At 67.0% G+C, this 14,289-nt stretch overlaps 1 protein-coding gene across 1 annotated transcript; it reads right to left on the bottom strand.

Moving 5' to 3' along the window:
• Positions 1-190: 190 nt before the first annotated feature.
• On the bottom strand, positions 191-12,768 carry SCAF1 (SR-related CTD associated factor 1). The gene is made up of 11 exons (XM_030545022.1): positions 12,627-12,768; positions 9,930-10,093; positions 8,896-8,965; positions 8,573-8,691; positions 7,458-7,588; positions 6,991-7,103; positions 3,705-6,644; positions 3,446-3,528; positions 1,850-2,122; positions 861-989; positions 191-780 (listed from the first exon to the last, which is right to left on the bottom strand). The coding sequence occupies exons 1-11, from the start codon at positions 12,766-12,768 to the stop codon at positions 604-606; spliced, it is 4,341 nt and encodes a 1,446-aa protein (XP_030400882.1). The 3' UTR covers positions 191-603.
• Between the last annotated feature and the right edge of the window lie 1,521 nt (positions 12,769-14,289).

The following is a 14,289-nucleotide window of genomic DNA, read 5'->3' as shown; positions in this document are numbered from 1 at the left end:
TGGGATGTGGCCCCTCTGGAGTGGGTTTGGGGGCTGGTGTTCCCGGGGGTGGGGGGGAGAGAACCTGCTCCAGGAACAGGTGGGGAACTCCTTGTGCCTTGGTTGGGGGGCAGCCTCCAACCCTGCCCCCTGGAGCCAGCCCCCCAGACCTGCTATCACGTGTCCCCTGCCCCAAGAAGATGATCCAGAGCCAAGTGGCTAACGCAGTTTATGAAGAGACAGAAGGAAGATACAGAGATGGGGGGCAGAGAGATGGGGCGCACCAGCTGTGGAGGGGCATCTCAACCCAGAGAGCTGCTCCCCCTAGGGCAGCTGGGGGTCAGAGGGGGGGAGGGCTGGATGAGAGATTCCCCGGGGGGAGGAATCCAAATAAAAACATGCTAACATGAGTAAAGTGGGGGAAGTCGAGGGGACAGTAGCCCACAAACAGGCCCCCTCCCCAGCCAGGCTCACCCCCCCGATATGTACAGAGTAAAACTTCCTGTTTAAAACCATTCAGAGTCTGGGGGGCCTGGGGGGAGGCCATGAGCACCCCCCTCCCTTTGCATAAGGGGGTCCGAGTCAGCTAGAGACGCAGATGGGGGGGCGGGCCCCCTGCCAGGCTCAGAGGGGGGGCATGGGTAGCGAGGCCTTCTCCAGCCCCCCCAGGTCCTTGGGCCCCCCCGGCTCCTCCTCCATACGGCGGCCGTGTTTCCGGAAGTACTTGTAACGCTGGACGTAGGCCCGCACCAGGTTGTTCACCTTCACCGGGTTGATTTCCCCGCTCTTGCTGTGACAGATCTGGGGGGGACAGAATGGGAGTCAGTGGGGGGGGGACCCAGCCGCAGCCCCCACAGCCCGCGGGTGCCCCGCAGCCCCACCTTGTGCACCGCTTTGCGCAGGATGTCCTTGTATTCCTCCTTGGTGATCTCCTTCTTCTGGTAGTACGGCTTGATGGCCAGTTTCACCTCCTCCACCGCCCGCTCCTGTGTGTGCAGCTTCTTCAGGTACTGGGGGGGGAGCAGGGGTCAGCACACCGGGGAGGGGGTCCCCCAGCTCGCAGCCCCGGACAGACCCCACCACCGCCAAGCTCACGACCGACCCAGTGCATTGTGGGTCACCCCCCAGCTCACAGCCCGGGACGGACCCCACCACCGCCAAGCTCACGACCGACCCAGTGCATTGTGGGTCACCCCCCAGCTAACAGCCCGGGACGGACCCCACCACTGCAAAGTTCACGACCGCCCCAGTGCATTGTGGGTCCCCCCAGCTCACAGCCCGGGACAGACCCCACCACCACCAAAGCTCACGACCGCCCCCAGCTCACAGCCCGGGACAGACCCCACCACTGCCAAGCTCATGACTGCCCCAGTTCATTGTGGGTCCCCCCAGCTTGCAGCCCCGGACCCCACCACCGCCAAGCTCACGACCGCCCCAGTGCATTGTAGGTCACCCCCCAGCTCACAGCCTGGGACAGACCCCACCACTGCAAAGCTCACGACCGCCCCAGTGCATTGTGGGTCCCCCCAGCTCACAGCCCGGGACAGACCCCACCACCACTGCAAAGCTCACGACCGCCCCAGTGCATTGTGGGTCCCCCCAGCTCGCAGCCCCGGACAGACCCCACCACCACCGCCAAGCTCATGACTGCCCCAGTGCATTGTGGGTCCCCCCAGCTCGCCGCCCCGGACAGACCCCACCACCACCGCCAAGCTCATGACCGCCCCAGTGCATTGTGGGTCCCCCCAGCTCACAGCCCCGGACAGACCCCACCACCACCGCCAAGCTCATGACCGCCCCAGTGCATTGTGGGTCACGCCTCAGCCTTGCCCCACCTCGGTGCTCAAACAAGGGCCCCCCCGTCACTAACCTTATCGGTGTCCCCACGCCCGTCGGAGCTGGTGCTCCCATCCCGCTTGCCCAGGTCGCTGCCGGAGCCGGTGCCAAAGAGCGTCCCGCTGCCAGCACCCGCCGAGGCTGGGCCGAGGGTGCAAGGCAGCCCGGTGGGGGTCGGGGGGGTGGAGCTGCAGCCCCCCAAGGGCAGGGAGCTGTGCAGCAGGTAGGGGGCGGCCGTGTGGGAGGGAGGCGGCGTGGGTGCCTGGGAGCCCACTAGGGACGTGGAGGGTTTGGTGTGACTCAGGATCTAGGGGGAGAGAAAGTGATTAGCCTCAGGGTGGGGCGCGGGGGCTGGGTATACGGGGACCCCTCAGCCAGTGCTGGCGCGTGGCTCCCCTGGGGCGGGGCGCAGGGGCTGGGTATACGGGGACCCCTCACCCAGTGCTGGCACGTGGCTCCCCCGGGGTGGGGCGCGGGGGCTGGGTATACGGGGACCCCTTGCCCGATGTGGAGACAGGGCCCCTCCAGGGGGGCAGGGTAGAGGGGGGGTCGGGAGCAGACAATCGTCCACGTGGGGCTTCAGCCAGGACGCCGGTTTCCCGGCCAACTCTGGGCTCAGTGTGACAACTGGTGTCATGACATGGCTGGAGAGCGCCCCCTAGTGCCCCGCCCCCTGCCGCCCAGCGCCCCCTAGCGCCCCACCCCGCCCCCTGCAGCACGGCGCCCCCTAGTGCCCCGCCCCCTGCCGCCCAGCGCCCCCTAGCGCCCCGCCCCGCCCCCTGCAGCCCAGCGCCCCCTAGTGCCCCGCCCCCTGCCGCCCAGCGCCCCCTAGCGCCCCGCCCCGCCCCCTGCAGCACGGCGCCCCCTAGTGCCCCGCCCCCTGCCGCCCAGCGCCCCCTAGCGCCCCGCCCCGCCCCCTGCAGCCCAGCGCCCCGCTCCCTGCAGCACAGCGCCCCCCAGCGCCCCGCTCCCTGCAGCACAGCGCCCCCTTGCGTTACACAGGGACACTGGCCCAGCCCCACTGGCCAGGGAGAGCTCCCCCTACTGCCCTGCCCCGCTCCCTGCAGCATAGAGCCCCCTACTGCCCTACCCTGCTCCCTGCAGCTCAGCGCCCCCTACTGCCCTGCCCCGCTCCCTGCAGCACAGCGCCCCCTAGCACCACACGGGGACACCGGCCAAGAAGAGCGCCCCCTAGTGCCCTGCCCCGCTCCCTGCAGCACAGTGCCCCCTAGTGTTACACAGGGACACTGGCCCAGCCCCACTGGCCAGGGAGAGCTCCCCCTACTGCCCTACCGTGCTCCCTGCAGCTCAGCGCCCCCTACTGCCCTGCCCCACTCCCTGCAGCACAGCGCCCCCTAGCATCAGACGGGGACACTGGCCCAGCGCCCCCTATTGCCCTGCCCCACTCCCTGCAGCACAGCGCCCCCTAGCATCAGACGGGGACACTGGCCCAGCGCCCCCTATTGCCCTGCCCCGCTCCCTGCAGCACAGCGCCCCCTAGCGCCACACGGGGACACCGGCCAAGGAGAGCGCCCCCTACTGCCCTGCCCTGCTCCCTGCAGCACAGCGCCCCCTAGTGCCGCCCGGGGACACTGGGCCCAGTCCTGCAGCCAGGCAGAGTGCCCCCTACCTGGTTGGTGGCCTGGATCAGTTCATGGGCCTTGGCCCGGCTTGCCAGGTTGGCTTCCTCCATCTTGAAGAGCAGGGCGGTCACTGGGTGAGAGATGGGGGGGGGGGGGGGCAGAGCTGGGGTAGCCCTCACCCCACTGCTTCCCCCACGACCCCCCAAGCATTGGCAGACCCAACCCCCATGCCCTGCCTCCCCCATCCTGGGCTGGAGCTCCCCCTCTGCCCCCCACCCCCCAGCCAGCCCCCTCCCCGTCACCTACGTGCCAGGACGCCGCTTGTGGTGCAGTCCACGCCCCCCTGCAAGTTCCAGGCCATGGGGGCCGGGGGCGGGGGCAGGGCGCAGGCAGGCTCCTCCTTGGGCTCGGAGCGGCTGTCGGCCTGGGGCTCGCCCGCCGGTGCCCTCTGCTGCTCGCCAGGCGCGGGCATGGCCGCCTCCTCGCCCCCGAAGGAGACCTCGGGCGTCTTGCAGCTGCTGTCCACCGTCTGCGAGTCGGGGGTCAGTTCCTGCTCGGCCGGGGCGGGCGGCGGCTTGGGCGGGGGGCTGAGTGGGGAGCCGGCGCCCCCCGTCGGCTCTGGGGTGGGGGCGGGCGGGCTCCCGGCCCCCTGGCTGCAGCTGTCGGCCTTCGACTTCTTCAGCCCCGTCTTGCCTTTCAGTTTCTTCTTCTTGGCCCCCGAGGGCCCCTTGGCCTTGGCCCCCGGCCCCTTGGCCTTCTTCAGCCCCGTCTTGGCCTTCAGCCCTTTGAGCTTCTTGGCCTTCCCGCCCGGCTCCTTGGCCGGCTCTGCCTTGGCCTCGGCCCCGGGCCCCTTCTCCTCCGGCTTGAGGAAGGGCGAGCGGCTCTCCTTGTCCCGGCTGAATTTGATGCCGATGGAGCCGCCTTCCTTGCCGGAGACCGTGGTGCTGCTGACGCCCTCGCGGATCAGCACCGCCACCTTGGACTGCAGCTTGACCTTGCGGCCTGAGCCGCCCGCCTTGCCGCTGTCCTTGTGCCCGGCCTTGGCTTTCCGGGGGGGCTTCTCCCGCTCCGGCCGCGACTTCTCCTTCTCCGCCTTGCCCACCTCGGGCGCCGACCGGCCTGGCGCCTCCTTGAACCTCTTCTTGGACTTCTCGCGGGGCGCGGGGCGCTCCTCTGGGTACCCCCGCTTCCTCTCCTTCTCCTTGGGCGGCTTGGCCTCCTCCTCCGGCCGCTCCTTGCGGGGCAGCCCCCCTTCGCCCTTGCCGCCCAGGTGCCGGGGCCCCTCAGCAGGCTCACGGTCCGAGAAGCAGCCCTCGAAGCTCAGCCCCTCTGAGTCATAGAGCACCTCCCGCTTGGCCGGCTCCGGGGAGCCGTCCTGCCGGCTAACCGTGATGGTCCTCTTGATGGTGAAGAGATCAGTGTCGTTGAGGTCCTGGATGGAGGGCGGCACGACGGTGCGGGCGTCCCGGCGACGCTCCTCCGCCTTGGGCTCCTCCAGGACGTGCACCTCGCGCTGCTTGTCGCGGGGCGGCCGCTTCTCCCGGGAACGGGAGCGCTGCTGCTTCTTCTTTTTCTTGCCGCTGCCACCGCCGTCCCGGTGCTTCTCCTTGTGCCGCGCCCGGCTCCCTGAGCGCGAGCGCCGGCCCCGCCGCCTCTCCCGTGACCGCCGGCGCCGCTCCGAGCCCATGGCCGACAGGCTGGTGCTGAGGGAGGGTGACCAGGAGCGGGAGCCGCGCCGGCGGGACCGGGAGCGGGAGCCGCGCCGGCGGGACCGGGAGCGCCGCCGTTCCTTGGACTTCGAACGTGACTTGGATTTCTTCTTGGGGGGCCAGGGGCCAGCGCGGGGCTCCTTGGCCTTGGGGGGCCGGCGCTCGCGGGAGCGCTTGGCCTTCTTGCGGGAGCCGGAGCTGGAGCCCGAGTGCTTGGGCGAGTCATGGCGGTACCGCTCGCGGCGCTGCGTCAGGATCTTGCGCCGCAGGTCGGCGGCTGCCTTCCACCGGGGCTCAGGCTGGCTCTCGCCGAAGTCCCCCTCCTCATCCGAGTCGGCGTGGAGAGACAGGAAGTCATCGCCCTCCGCCACCCGCAGGGGGCGCTGCTCGGCCGGCCGGCACCGGCTGCGGAAGAGCCGGATGGGGCTGTAGCGTTCGTCCTCCGGCTGCACGATCTCGCCTTCCTCGATCTCCGAGTCGGCGCCAGCCCAGTCCAGAGAGGGGCGCCGCCCGCCCCGGTGCCGGCCCGCCTTGGGGCCCTTCTCCCCCCGGGCCGGAGCCTTGGGGTTTCCGGCCGTCACCACCTCCAGCGACACCTTCCCCTCCAGCTTGGGGTTGGTCTCTGCCTCCGAGCGGCTCTTGCTGGCAAGGTCCACCACAAAGACGCGGCGCCGCGGCTCCGGGGGCGGCTCGGGGGCCCCGTCCGACTGCTCCGAGGCGATCTCCTCCTCGGGCAGGGTGGAGTCGGCCCCGGCCACCGGCTCCTTTTCGGGGTGCCGGCCACCAGCCACGGGGGCCTCGCTGGGCTCCGCCTCGTCCCGCCCCTTCTCCGAGCCGGGGAAGTCCTGACTCAAGCTGTTCTCATCGTAAATGCCGGCCAGGGTCTCCGAGATGCGGCTGATGCTGTGGGACATGTCGGGCCGGGGGGCGGCCGCGTCGTCCTCTTCCTCCTCCTCCTCCTCTTCCTCCTCCTCGTCAGGGGAGGGGCTGCTGCGGGAGGAGCTGGGGTTGGAGCCGGTGGGGTCGAAGGGGTCGTACTTCTGGTCCTGCTGTTTGCCGGGCGAGGCCACGTAGCCGAAGTCCCCGCCCGGGTTGTCCTCGTCCGTTGGGTGGAAGGGATCATAAATATCCAGGTCTGGCGAGCGCAGGGGGCAGAGGTTGCTGTCCCCGGCCCCGGGGGGCGCCGCCTGCTGGGAGGAGGAGGAGGACGAGGAGGAGGAGCAGGAGGAGGAGGAGGAGCTGGAATCGGTCTTTTCCAGGGCGCTGGCGGGGGGCGGCTGGGAGCGCTGGGCCTCCGGGTCCCTGCCTGCTGGGGCCTGGGGTCGCTGCTGCCCGTTGGAGACCCCCGTGCCGGTGCCCAGGGCCACAGCCCAGCGGCCGGGCACACGCCGAGTCCTGCCCGTGCTGGGGAGCGGGGCTGCGCCCCCACGAGTCCGGTGGGGCCACTTAAGGTCCAGGGGGCCGGAGGGCAGGTCCAGAGCGACAGGGAGGCTGCTGGCTCCTCTCCAGCGCGGAGCCGAGGGGCTGGGCAGGGAGACTGCAGGGAAATTCAAAGAGGCAGGATGGGGGTTGCAATGGGACCAGCCTGGTACCCCCCACCCCACCCCCAGCATCTCGCATGCTCCCCCAACCCTGGGGCTGGATTGGGGCAGGTGCCCCTCAGAAGGGACAGGCCCCATGTCCCGTTTCCCGCCCCCCCCCCCGAGCCAGGCAGTCCCTGCCCTGGGGCCGGATGGGAGCCGGCGCCCCCTAGAGGAGACAGACCCTGTGCCCCATTCCCCGTCTCCAGGAGCCAGCCAGTCCCCGCCCTGGGGCGGGATGGGAGCCAGCACTCCCTAGAGGGGACGTGCCCCGTGGCCCGTCCTCCCCACCCTCGGCCCTACCTGATTTGTGCACCCTCCAGGCCCGCTCTCTCCTGAAGATGCCAGACGCAGCAGCCACATCCCCCAGCCGTACCTCGGCCACCAGCTCCACCTCGTCCGGCTCCCCGTCCCCGCTGCCAGGAGGAGGAGAGGCCGGTCAGAGCTGGAGCAGGGCTCTGTGCCCCACCCTGAAGGCTGGGGGGGAACCCCGGGGGGGGACCCCTCCCCTTATGGGGCTCTTTGTAACACGACTGGGCCTCTGCTGAGACCAGCAAGTTCATGTGATCCACACCCCTCCCTATTCCGGTCACACGCCAGAGAGAGAGAGACCTTGGCCCCCCACCCCTTACCCCCTTCTCCAACCACAAGCCCACCACTCCCCTCCCAGAGCCAGGATGGAACCCAGGAGTCCGGGATCCCAGCTCCCCTGATGTGACCCCACTCCTCAGGTGTCCCCCCCAGCTGGGGTGCACGGGATCTGCCCTTACCAGATGCCCGGGGGCCCCAGGAGCCCCTCATCTCCTAGGAGGAGCCGGGTCTGCATGGAGGCGGCACACGACCTCTGCAGGAACTGCAAGGCCCCCGCCAGGCTGGAGAACAGGCTCAGGGCCTCGGGGACCTGGGGAGAAGACGACAGGTTGGGCAGGGCCAGCGGGGGGCCGCCCCCTCTCCACCACCACAGCCCCCAGGGTTGACCCCTTGCAGCTGCTTCCCAGGCCATGGCTCCCAGCATGCACAGCACCCCACCACTGGGATGGGAAAGAGCAGTGCATGCCGGGATTCGGATCCCCCCCCCAAGCAGAGCAGAAGTGGTGCATGCTGGGACCTGGCTCCACTCATGGAGCTGAGGGAGCAGTGCATTCTGGGACCCGTCTCCACAAACATGAAGCTGAGGGAGCAGTGCATTCTGGGACCTGGATCCACACTCATGGAGCTGAGGGAGCAGTGCATGCTGGGACCCATCTCCACAAACATGGAGCTGAGGGAGCAGTGCATGCTGGGATCCAGTTCCATGCATGGAGCTGAGGGAGCAGTGCATGCTGGGTGCATAATGCTGAGGAAGCAGTGCATGCTGGGACCCGGATTCCCAGGCATGGAGCTAAGGGAGCAGTGCATGCTGGGTGCATGGAGCTGAAGGAGCAGTGCATGCTGGGTGGATAATGCTGAGGAAGCAGTGCATGCTGGGACCCGGATTCCCAGGCATGGAGCTCAGGGAGCAGTGCATGCTGGGACCCATCTCCACAAGTATGGAGCTGAGGCAGCAGTGCATGCTGGGTGCATGGAGCTGAGGCAGCAGAGCATGCTGGGACGCGGATCCATGCACATGGAGCTGAGGGAGCAGTGCATGCTGGGACCCGGATTCCCAGGCATGGAGCTAACGGAGCAGTGCATGCTGGGTGCATGGAGCTGAAGGAGCAGTGCATGCTGGGTGCATGGAGCTGAGGGAGCAGTGCATGCTGGGACCCGGATCCATGTACATGGAGCTGAGGGAGCAGTCCATGCTGGGACCCACAGTTCCCAGGGGCCGGCACACTGAGCACAAGGGAGGCTGGCGCTCCTAATCCCCACGTCCTGGGGGTCCAGGCTGATCAGGGTCACTCACAGTGCTGCTCCGGCCACATGTGCCTGTAGGGTTCCCGGTGCCCCCCTTGCCACTGCCAGATCCATCCACCCGGGGGCTCCGGCACCATTTCTTCCAGCTCATCATCTTCCTCTCCGCATCTGCAACAGGGACACAGGGTCGGCCCCACTGCTCTCGGCCCGTCGCCGGGACTGCCCCCATCCCATACCCCAGGGGTGCAGATGGGGAAGCCATCGGGTCTGGCTCACAAAGGAGGCAGAGGCTGGGTATCCCGGACTCAGGGCCGGACCTGATCCCAAGCTGGTCGTCCCCGGGCCCCCACCCCGCTGCCCCCCGGTCCGTACCTTTTTCACTGGCCCGGCCCGGCCGCTCACTCTGGAAGCTGCCACTCACCACCTGCTGCAAGGCCTTCTGCTGAGAGAGGGGGTCGGTTAGCAGGGGCTCCCCAGCCACCCCCAAAAGTGCATCCCCTGAGCCGGGCTGGGGAACACCGGACAGGCTGTCCCTGGCCCAGCCTCCACCCGCTGGAGGCACCCCAGGCAAGGAACTCCCAGCGCAAAGGGAGGTACCAGGATCACCCCCAAATGGGACCCCACCTGGGCAGGAAACCCAGTAGACCAGGCCCACAGATGTGGAGGGGAGCAGTGCATGCTGGGACCTGTAGTTCCCAGGCCCTACACACAGTGCACAACAGAGCAGTGCATGCTGGGACCCAGAGTCCCCACACACTGAGCCCGACTAGTGCATGCTGGGACCCGTAGTTCCCAGTCCCCACACACTGAGCATGAGAGAGCAGTGCATGCTGGGACCCGTAGTTCCCAGGCCCTACACACGGAGCACAACAGAGCAGTGCATGTTGGGACCCAGAGTCCCCACACACTGAGCGCGAAAGTGCATGCTGGGACCCGTAGTTCCCAGTCCCCACACACTGAGCATGAGGGAGCAGTGCATGCTGGGACCCGTAGTTCCCAGTCCCCACACACTGAGCATGAGGAGCAGTGCATGCTGGGACCCGTAGTTCCCAGTCCCCACACACTGAGCATGAGGGAGCAGTGCATGCTGGGACCCGTAGTTCCCAGTCCCCACACACTGAGCATGAGGGAGCAGTGCATGCTGGGATCCATAGTTCCCAGTCCCCACAGACTGAGAGCGAGGGAGCAGTGCATGCTGGGACCCGTAGTTCCCAGTCCCCACACACTGAGCATGAGGGAGCAGTGCATGCTGGGATCCATAGTTCCCAGTCCCCACAGACTGAGCATGAGGGAGCAGTGCATGCTGGGACCTGTAGTTTCCCCACCACATCCCATCCAGCAACAGTTGTCTTGCACAGCGCCAGGCCCCTGGAACTGGGTGGGCAGCACAGGACCATGGATCTTACCAGCATGATGACTTGTTCAGTGCAGAGAGCACCTGGCTGACACGACTCCCTGTCCGGGGTGGCATCGCTCGGCCGCCCTTGCTCCTCACTGCCCCCCGCTGGATCCTCTGATGCTGGGGGAGCTGGATTCTCCTCCTCTTCCATGGCCGCGGACGGAGAGGATCCTGCGAACAGGGAAGGTGAGCAAGGTCACCAGCTACCACCACCACAAGCAATGCAGCCACTGTGCCCAGCCTGGCTCCCAGCCCCCCCTGCTCTAACCATTAGACCCCATTCCCCAGCCAGAGCGGAGGATAGAACCCAGGCGTCCTGGCCTACCCCCCCCCCCACTCTAACCACTAGATCCCAGTCCCTAGCCATAGCCGGGGATAGAACCCAGGCATCCTGGATCCCAAACCCCCCGCTCTAACCACTAGACCCCACCTCAATCCCAATCCGCAGCCCCAGATTAGGGCCAGCACCCTCCAGAGAGGAAAGGTCCTGTTTCTTCCCCACACCAGGACATGCCTCTGCCCCAGCACAGGCTGAAGCTGTGAACTCAACAGGGAAAACAGAATCACAGGGTCCCCCTCTGACCTGGGCGCCCCATCATGGGCCCCCCACCCCTTTGCTGTGTGGCTGAGTGAGAGGTGGGGGGGCAGTCTCCCCAGAGACAGCCCCTGGCCTTTGTGCACCAGCTCAACTCAGCCACCTGCCCTAGGATGTGGGGTGAGGGTGCAGCTTCATTCCCCTGCCCAGAGACAGGGGCTGAGCATCACCCCCCTCTTCCCAGCCACCCCAGCAATTCCCTCCCTCTCCAACCCTCACCCACTCCATTAGCCCTGTCCCTCCTTCCTCCCTCATCTCTTCCAGCCCCCCCTCTCCTCCCCTCCCCTCCCCCAGATTAATGACCCCACAGTTGGCCACCCCATTGTCCCATCTTCCTTCTCCTTCCTCCATTGGCCTCCAATCCCCATGCCTAGATTCATCTCCACTACCCCCCACCGTTAACCCGAGCCCCTCCTGGTCCACCCCCATCCTGGCTGGTCCCACATTAACCCCTTCACCTCCACAACCCGTGCTTGGAACCCCCCCATGCCATCCCACCCCCCATATAACCCCTCCCACCACACCTCCTTCCTGCCCCCACACTATACCACCCCCAACCGTGCCCTCTTTAATACCCTCCCCTATGCCACACCCCATCCCCTTTCTACATCCCATGCTGTATCCACCACCCCCAAGGACCCCATAGCCCCTCCTCCACACTGCGTCCCCTCCTCTCCACCTACACCGCACCCCTTCTCCTTCCCATGCCCCCCACACTGCCCCCCTTCCCATCCCCTTGCTATACCCACCCCCACATCCAAGGCCCCCCATAACCCCCTCCCCTTCCTGCCCCCATACTGTATCCACAACCACCATGCCCCCTATAACCTCCTCCCACACACTCTACCCCCTCTTCTCCACCTACACTGCACCCCTTACATACCCCCATATAACCCCCCCGCTGCCCCCTTCCCTTTCCCATGCTATATCCACCCCATCCCCAGGTCCCCTACAACCTCCTCCCCTTCCTGCCCCCAATGCTATATCCTCCACCACCCACACGCAGCCCCCTTCCCCGACACGGCACCCCCTTCCCATCCCCCCAACTAGATCCACCCCTCCCCCCAAACAAACATACAACCCCCTCCCCCACACCGCACCCCCACTATACCCACCCGCTTCCTGCCCCGCTATACCCAGCACCCCATACAACCCCTCCCCTCTATATCCACCCCCCACCGCACCCCATACAACCCCTCCCCCCATATCCACCCCCCACACCCAATACAACCCCTCCCCCACTATATCCACCCCCCACCGCACCCCATACAACCCCCTCCCTCACACCGCACCCCCACGATACCCACCCCCTTCCTGCCCTGCTATATCCAGCACCCCATACAACCCCTCCCCCCCATATCCACCCCCACACCCAATACAATCCCTCCCCCCTATATCCACCCCCACCGCACCCCATACAACCCCTCCCCCCATATCCACCCCCCACACCCAATACAACCCCTCCCCCACTATATCCACCCCCCACCGCACCCCATACAACCCCCTCCCTCACACCGCACCCCCACGATACCCACCCCCTTCCTGCCCCGCTATATCCAGCACCCCATACAACCCCTCCCCCCATATCCACCCCCCACACCCAATACAATCCCTCCCCCCTATATCCACCCCCACCGCACCCCATACAACCCCTCCCCCCATATCCACCCCCCACACCCAATACAACCCCTCCCCCACTATATCCACCCCCCACCGCACCCCATACAACCCCCTCCCCCACACCGCACCCCCACGATACCCACCCCCTTCCTGCCCCGCTATATCCAGCACCCAATACAACCCCTCCCCCCTATATCCACCCCCCACCGCACCCCATACAACCCCTCCCCCCATATCCACCCCCCACACCCAATACAATCCCTCCCCCCTATATCCACCCCCACCGCACCCCATACAACCCCTCCCCCCCCATATCCACCCCCACCGCACCCCATACAACCCCTCCCCCACCGCACCCCGTACAACCCCCCGCCCCTCCCCCCGGTACCTGCGCGCGGGGCCCGGCCCGGCCCGGCCCGGCCCGGCCGCTCCCCTAGGACAATGGGCGCCTCTGTCCCGGCCCGGCCGCCGCGGCCGCCGCCATCTTACCCCGCTGGGCTCCGGCTCCGGCTCCGGCTCGGCCGCTGCGGCGCCGCGGGGGCCGACGGGAGATGGAGTCCGCCGCTCCTGGGGGGAGGGGAACTACCGCTCCCGGCATGCCCCGCGGCCCGCCCGCCGCTGCGCGGGGCATGCCGGGAGATGTAGTCCGCACCCACCCACCCCCCATGACTCAGGGACCCGGCGCCTGCCTTTCCCCTCCCCCTCCCCGCGGCCCGGGACTGCGTGTCCCAGGGAGCTTCGCGCCGCCCTGCCGCGGGGCAGCCTGGGAGAGACTGGCCTGAGCGGCAGCGGGGAGACAGATCCCACCATGCCTTGCGGGAGCGCCTGGTGCATCATGGGAGAGGTAGTTTTAGCGGTTGTGGCGCCCAGGAGTCCTATCGAGCCGTGACGTCATCTCTTCGTTGTTACGTCAAACTGCTATGGAACAGCGCTGTGACATCATCCCCAAGATGCTGCTGTGATGTCATCCTATCCCACCATTACATCATCCGTGGTCACATCATCCCCTGGGACTCCGCCCCCTCATGTCATCACCCCCCCTTGCCTAATGTGACATCATCTTCCCGAGACACTGCTGTGATGTCATCCCCCCAAGACATCATCCCCATGGACTCTGTCCCCTCATAGCATCACCCCCCCTTGCCTAGTGCGACATCATCGTCCCGAGACACTGCTGTGATGTCATCCTCCCACCATTACATCATCCCCTCAGGCTCTGCCCCCTCATGTCATCACCCCCCTTTGCCTACTGCAACACCATCTTCCCGAGACACTGCTGTGATGTCACCCCCCCAGGATGACATCATCCCTCGGTTTCCGCCCCCTGATGTCATCACCCCCCTTGCCTAGTGTGACATCATCTTCCCGAGACACTGCTGTGATGTCATGCCCCTGCCATGACATCATCCCCGGGACTCCACCCCCTCATGTCATCATCCCCTTTGCCACACTGCGTCATCCTCCCAAGACACTGGTGTAATGTCACCCCCCCCCACTCCATGACATCTTCCCCTGGGATTCCACCTCGTCATGTCATCACCCCCCACTCCGTCCACTGCGACATCATCCTCCTGAGACACTGATGTGATGTCATCCCCCTGCCATAACATCATCCGGGAGGGAGGAGCCTGCTGGGTGCAGAAGGGGAGGGCGGAATGGAAAATGCCAGGTGCAGATGTGGGGGGGGGCTGGATAACCACATAGCCCAGAAGGCCCCATGGCGCCCCACGACTGCCCCCTCCCATGTCACCCAGGCACCTCCTTGCCCCTCCATGGAGCCCAGCCCCCTGCGTTTGGCTACAGCAGCTACCCAAGGGGCTGTGGCCCGCAGCATAGGAGGACCGGGCCCCTCACGGGATGGACGGCACTTGGGACTTTGTCTGCCACTAGCATCCAGCCCCCGGTCCCTGGGACTCAAGGGTGGGCCCCAATCCCCCACCTTGGGAGTGCTGGGGCCAAAGGAGGAGCAGCAGGTTCCTAGCCCCCCCACCCCAGGAGACCCAATGGGAGACATATCACTGGGAGGGGGAGCACAGGAGAAAGAGGGGATGCAGGTCAGGCGTGGGCATCACCCCCTAAAGTGGGGACTCAGCAGCAGCTGGGAGGGGGGAGAGAGGCAGGTGTGGTGGGCAGGGATGACGGAGCCAGGGAG

This window comes from Gopherus evgoodei, unplaced genomic scaffold (genome assembly GCF_007399415.2).
Source record: "Gopherus evgoodei ecotype Sinaloan lineage unplaced genomic scaffold, rGopEvg1_v1.p scaffold_35_arrow_ctg1, whole genome shotgun sequence".
In the NCBI taxonomy this organism is placed as follows: domain Eukaryota; kingdom Metazoa; phylum Chordata; order Testudines; family Testudinidae; genus Gopherus; species Gopherus evgoodei.
This window is presented reverse-complemented; position numbering and strand designations above follow the sequence as displayed.

Excerpts from the sequence above, each read along its gene's own strand:
- SCAF1 (XM_030545022.1), bottom strand. The coding sequence starts at position 12,768 with ATGCCCCGCGCAGCGGCGGGCGGGCCGCGGGGCATGCCGGGAGCGGTA. Across the intron at positions 8,966-9,929 it reads CTGAACAAGTCATCATGCTG|CAGAAGGCCTTGCAGCAGGT; the intron begins GTAAGATCCATG and ends CCCCTCTCTCAG. Across the intron at positions 7,589-8,572 it reads CATGTGGCCGGAGCAGCACT|GTCCCCGAGGCCCTGAGCCT; the intron begins GTGAGTGACCCT and ends TCTTCTCCCCAG.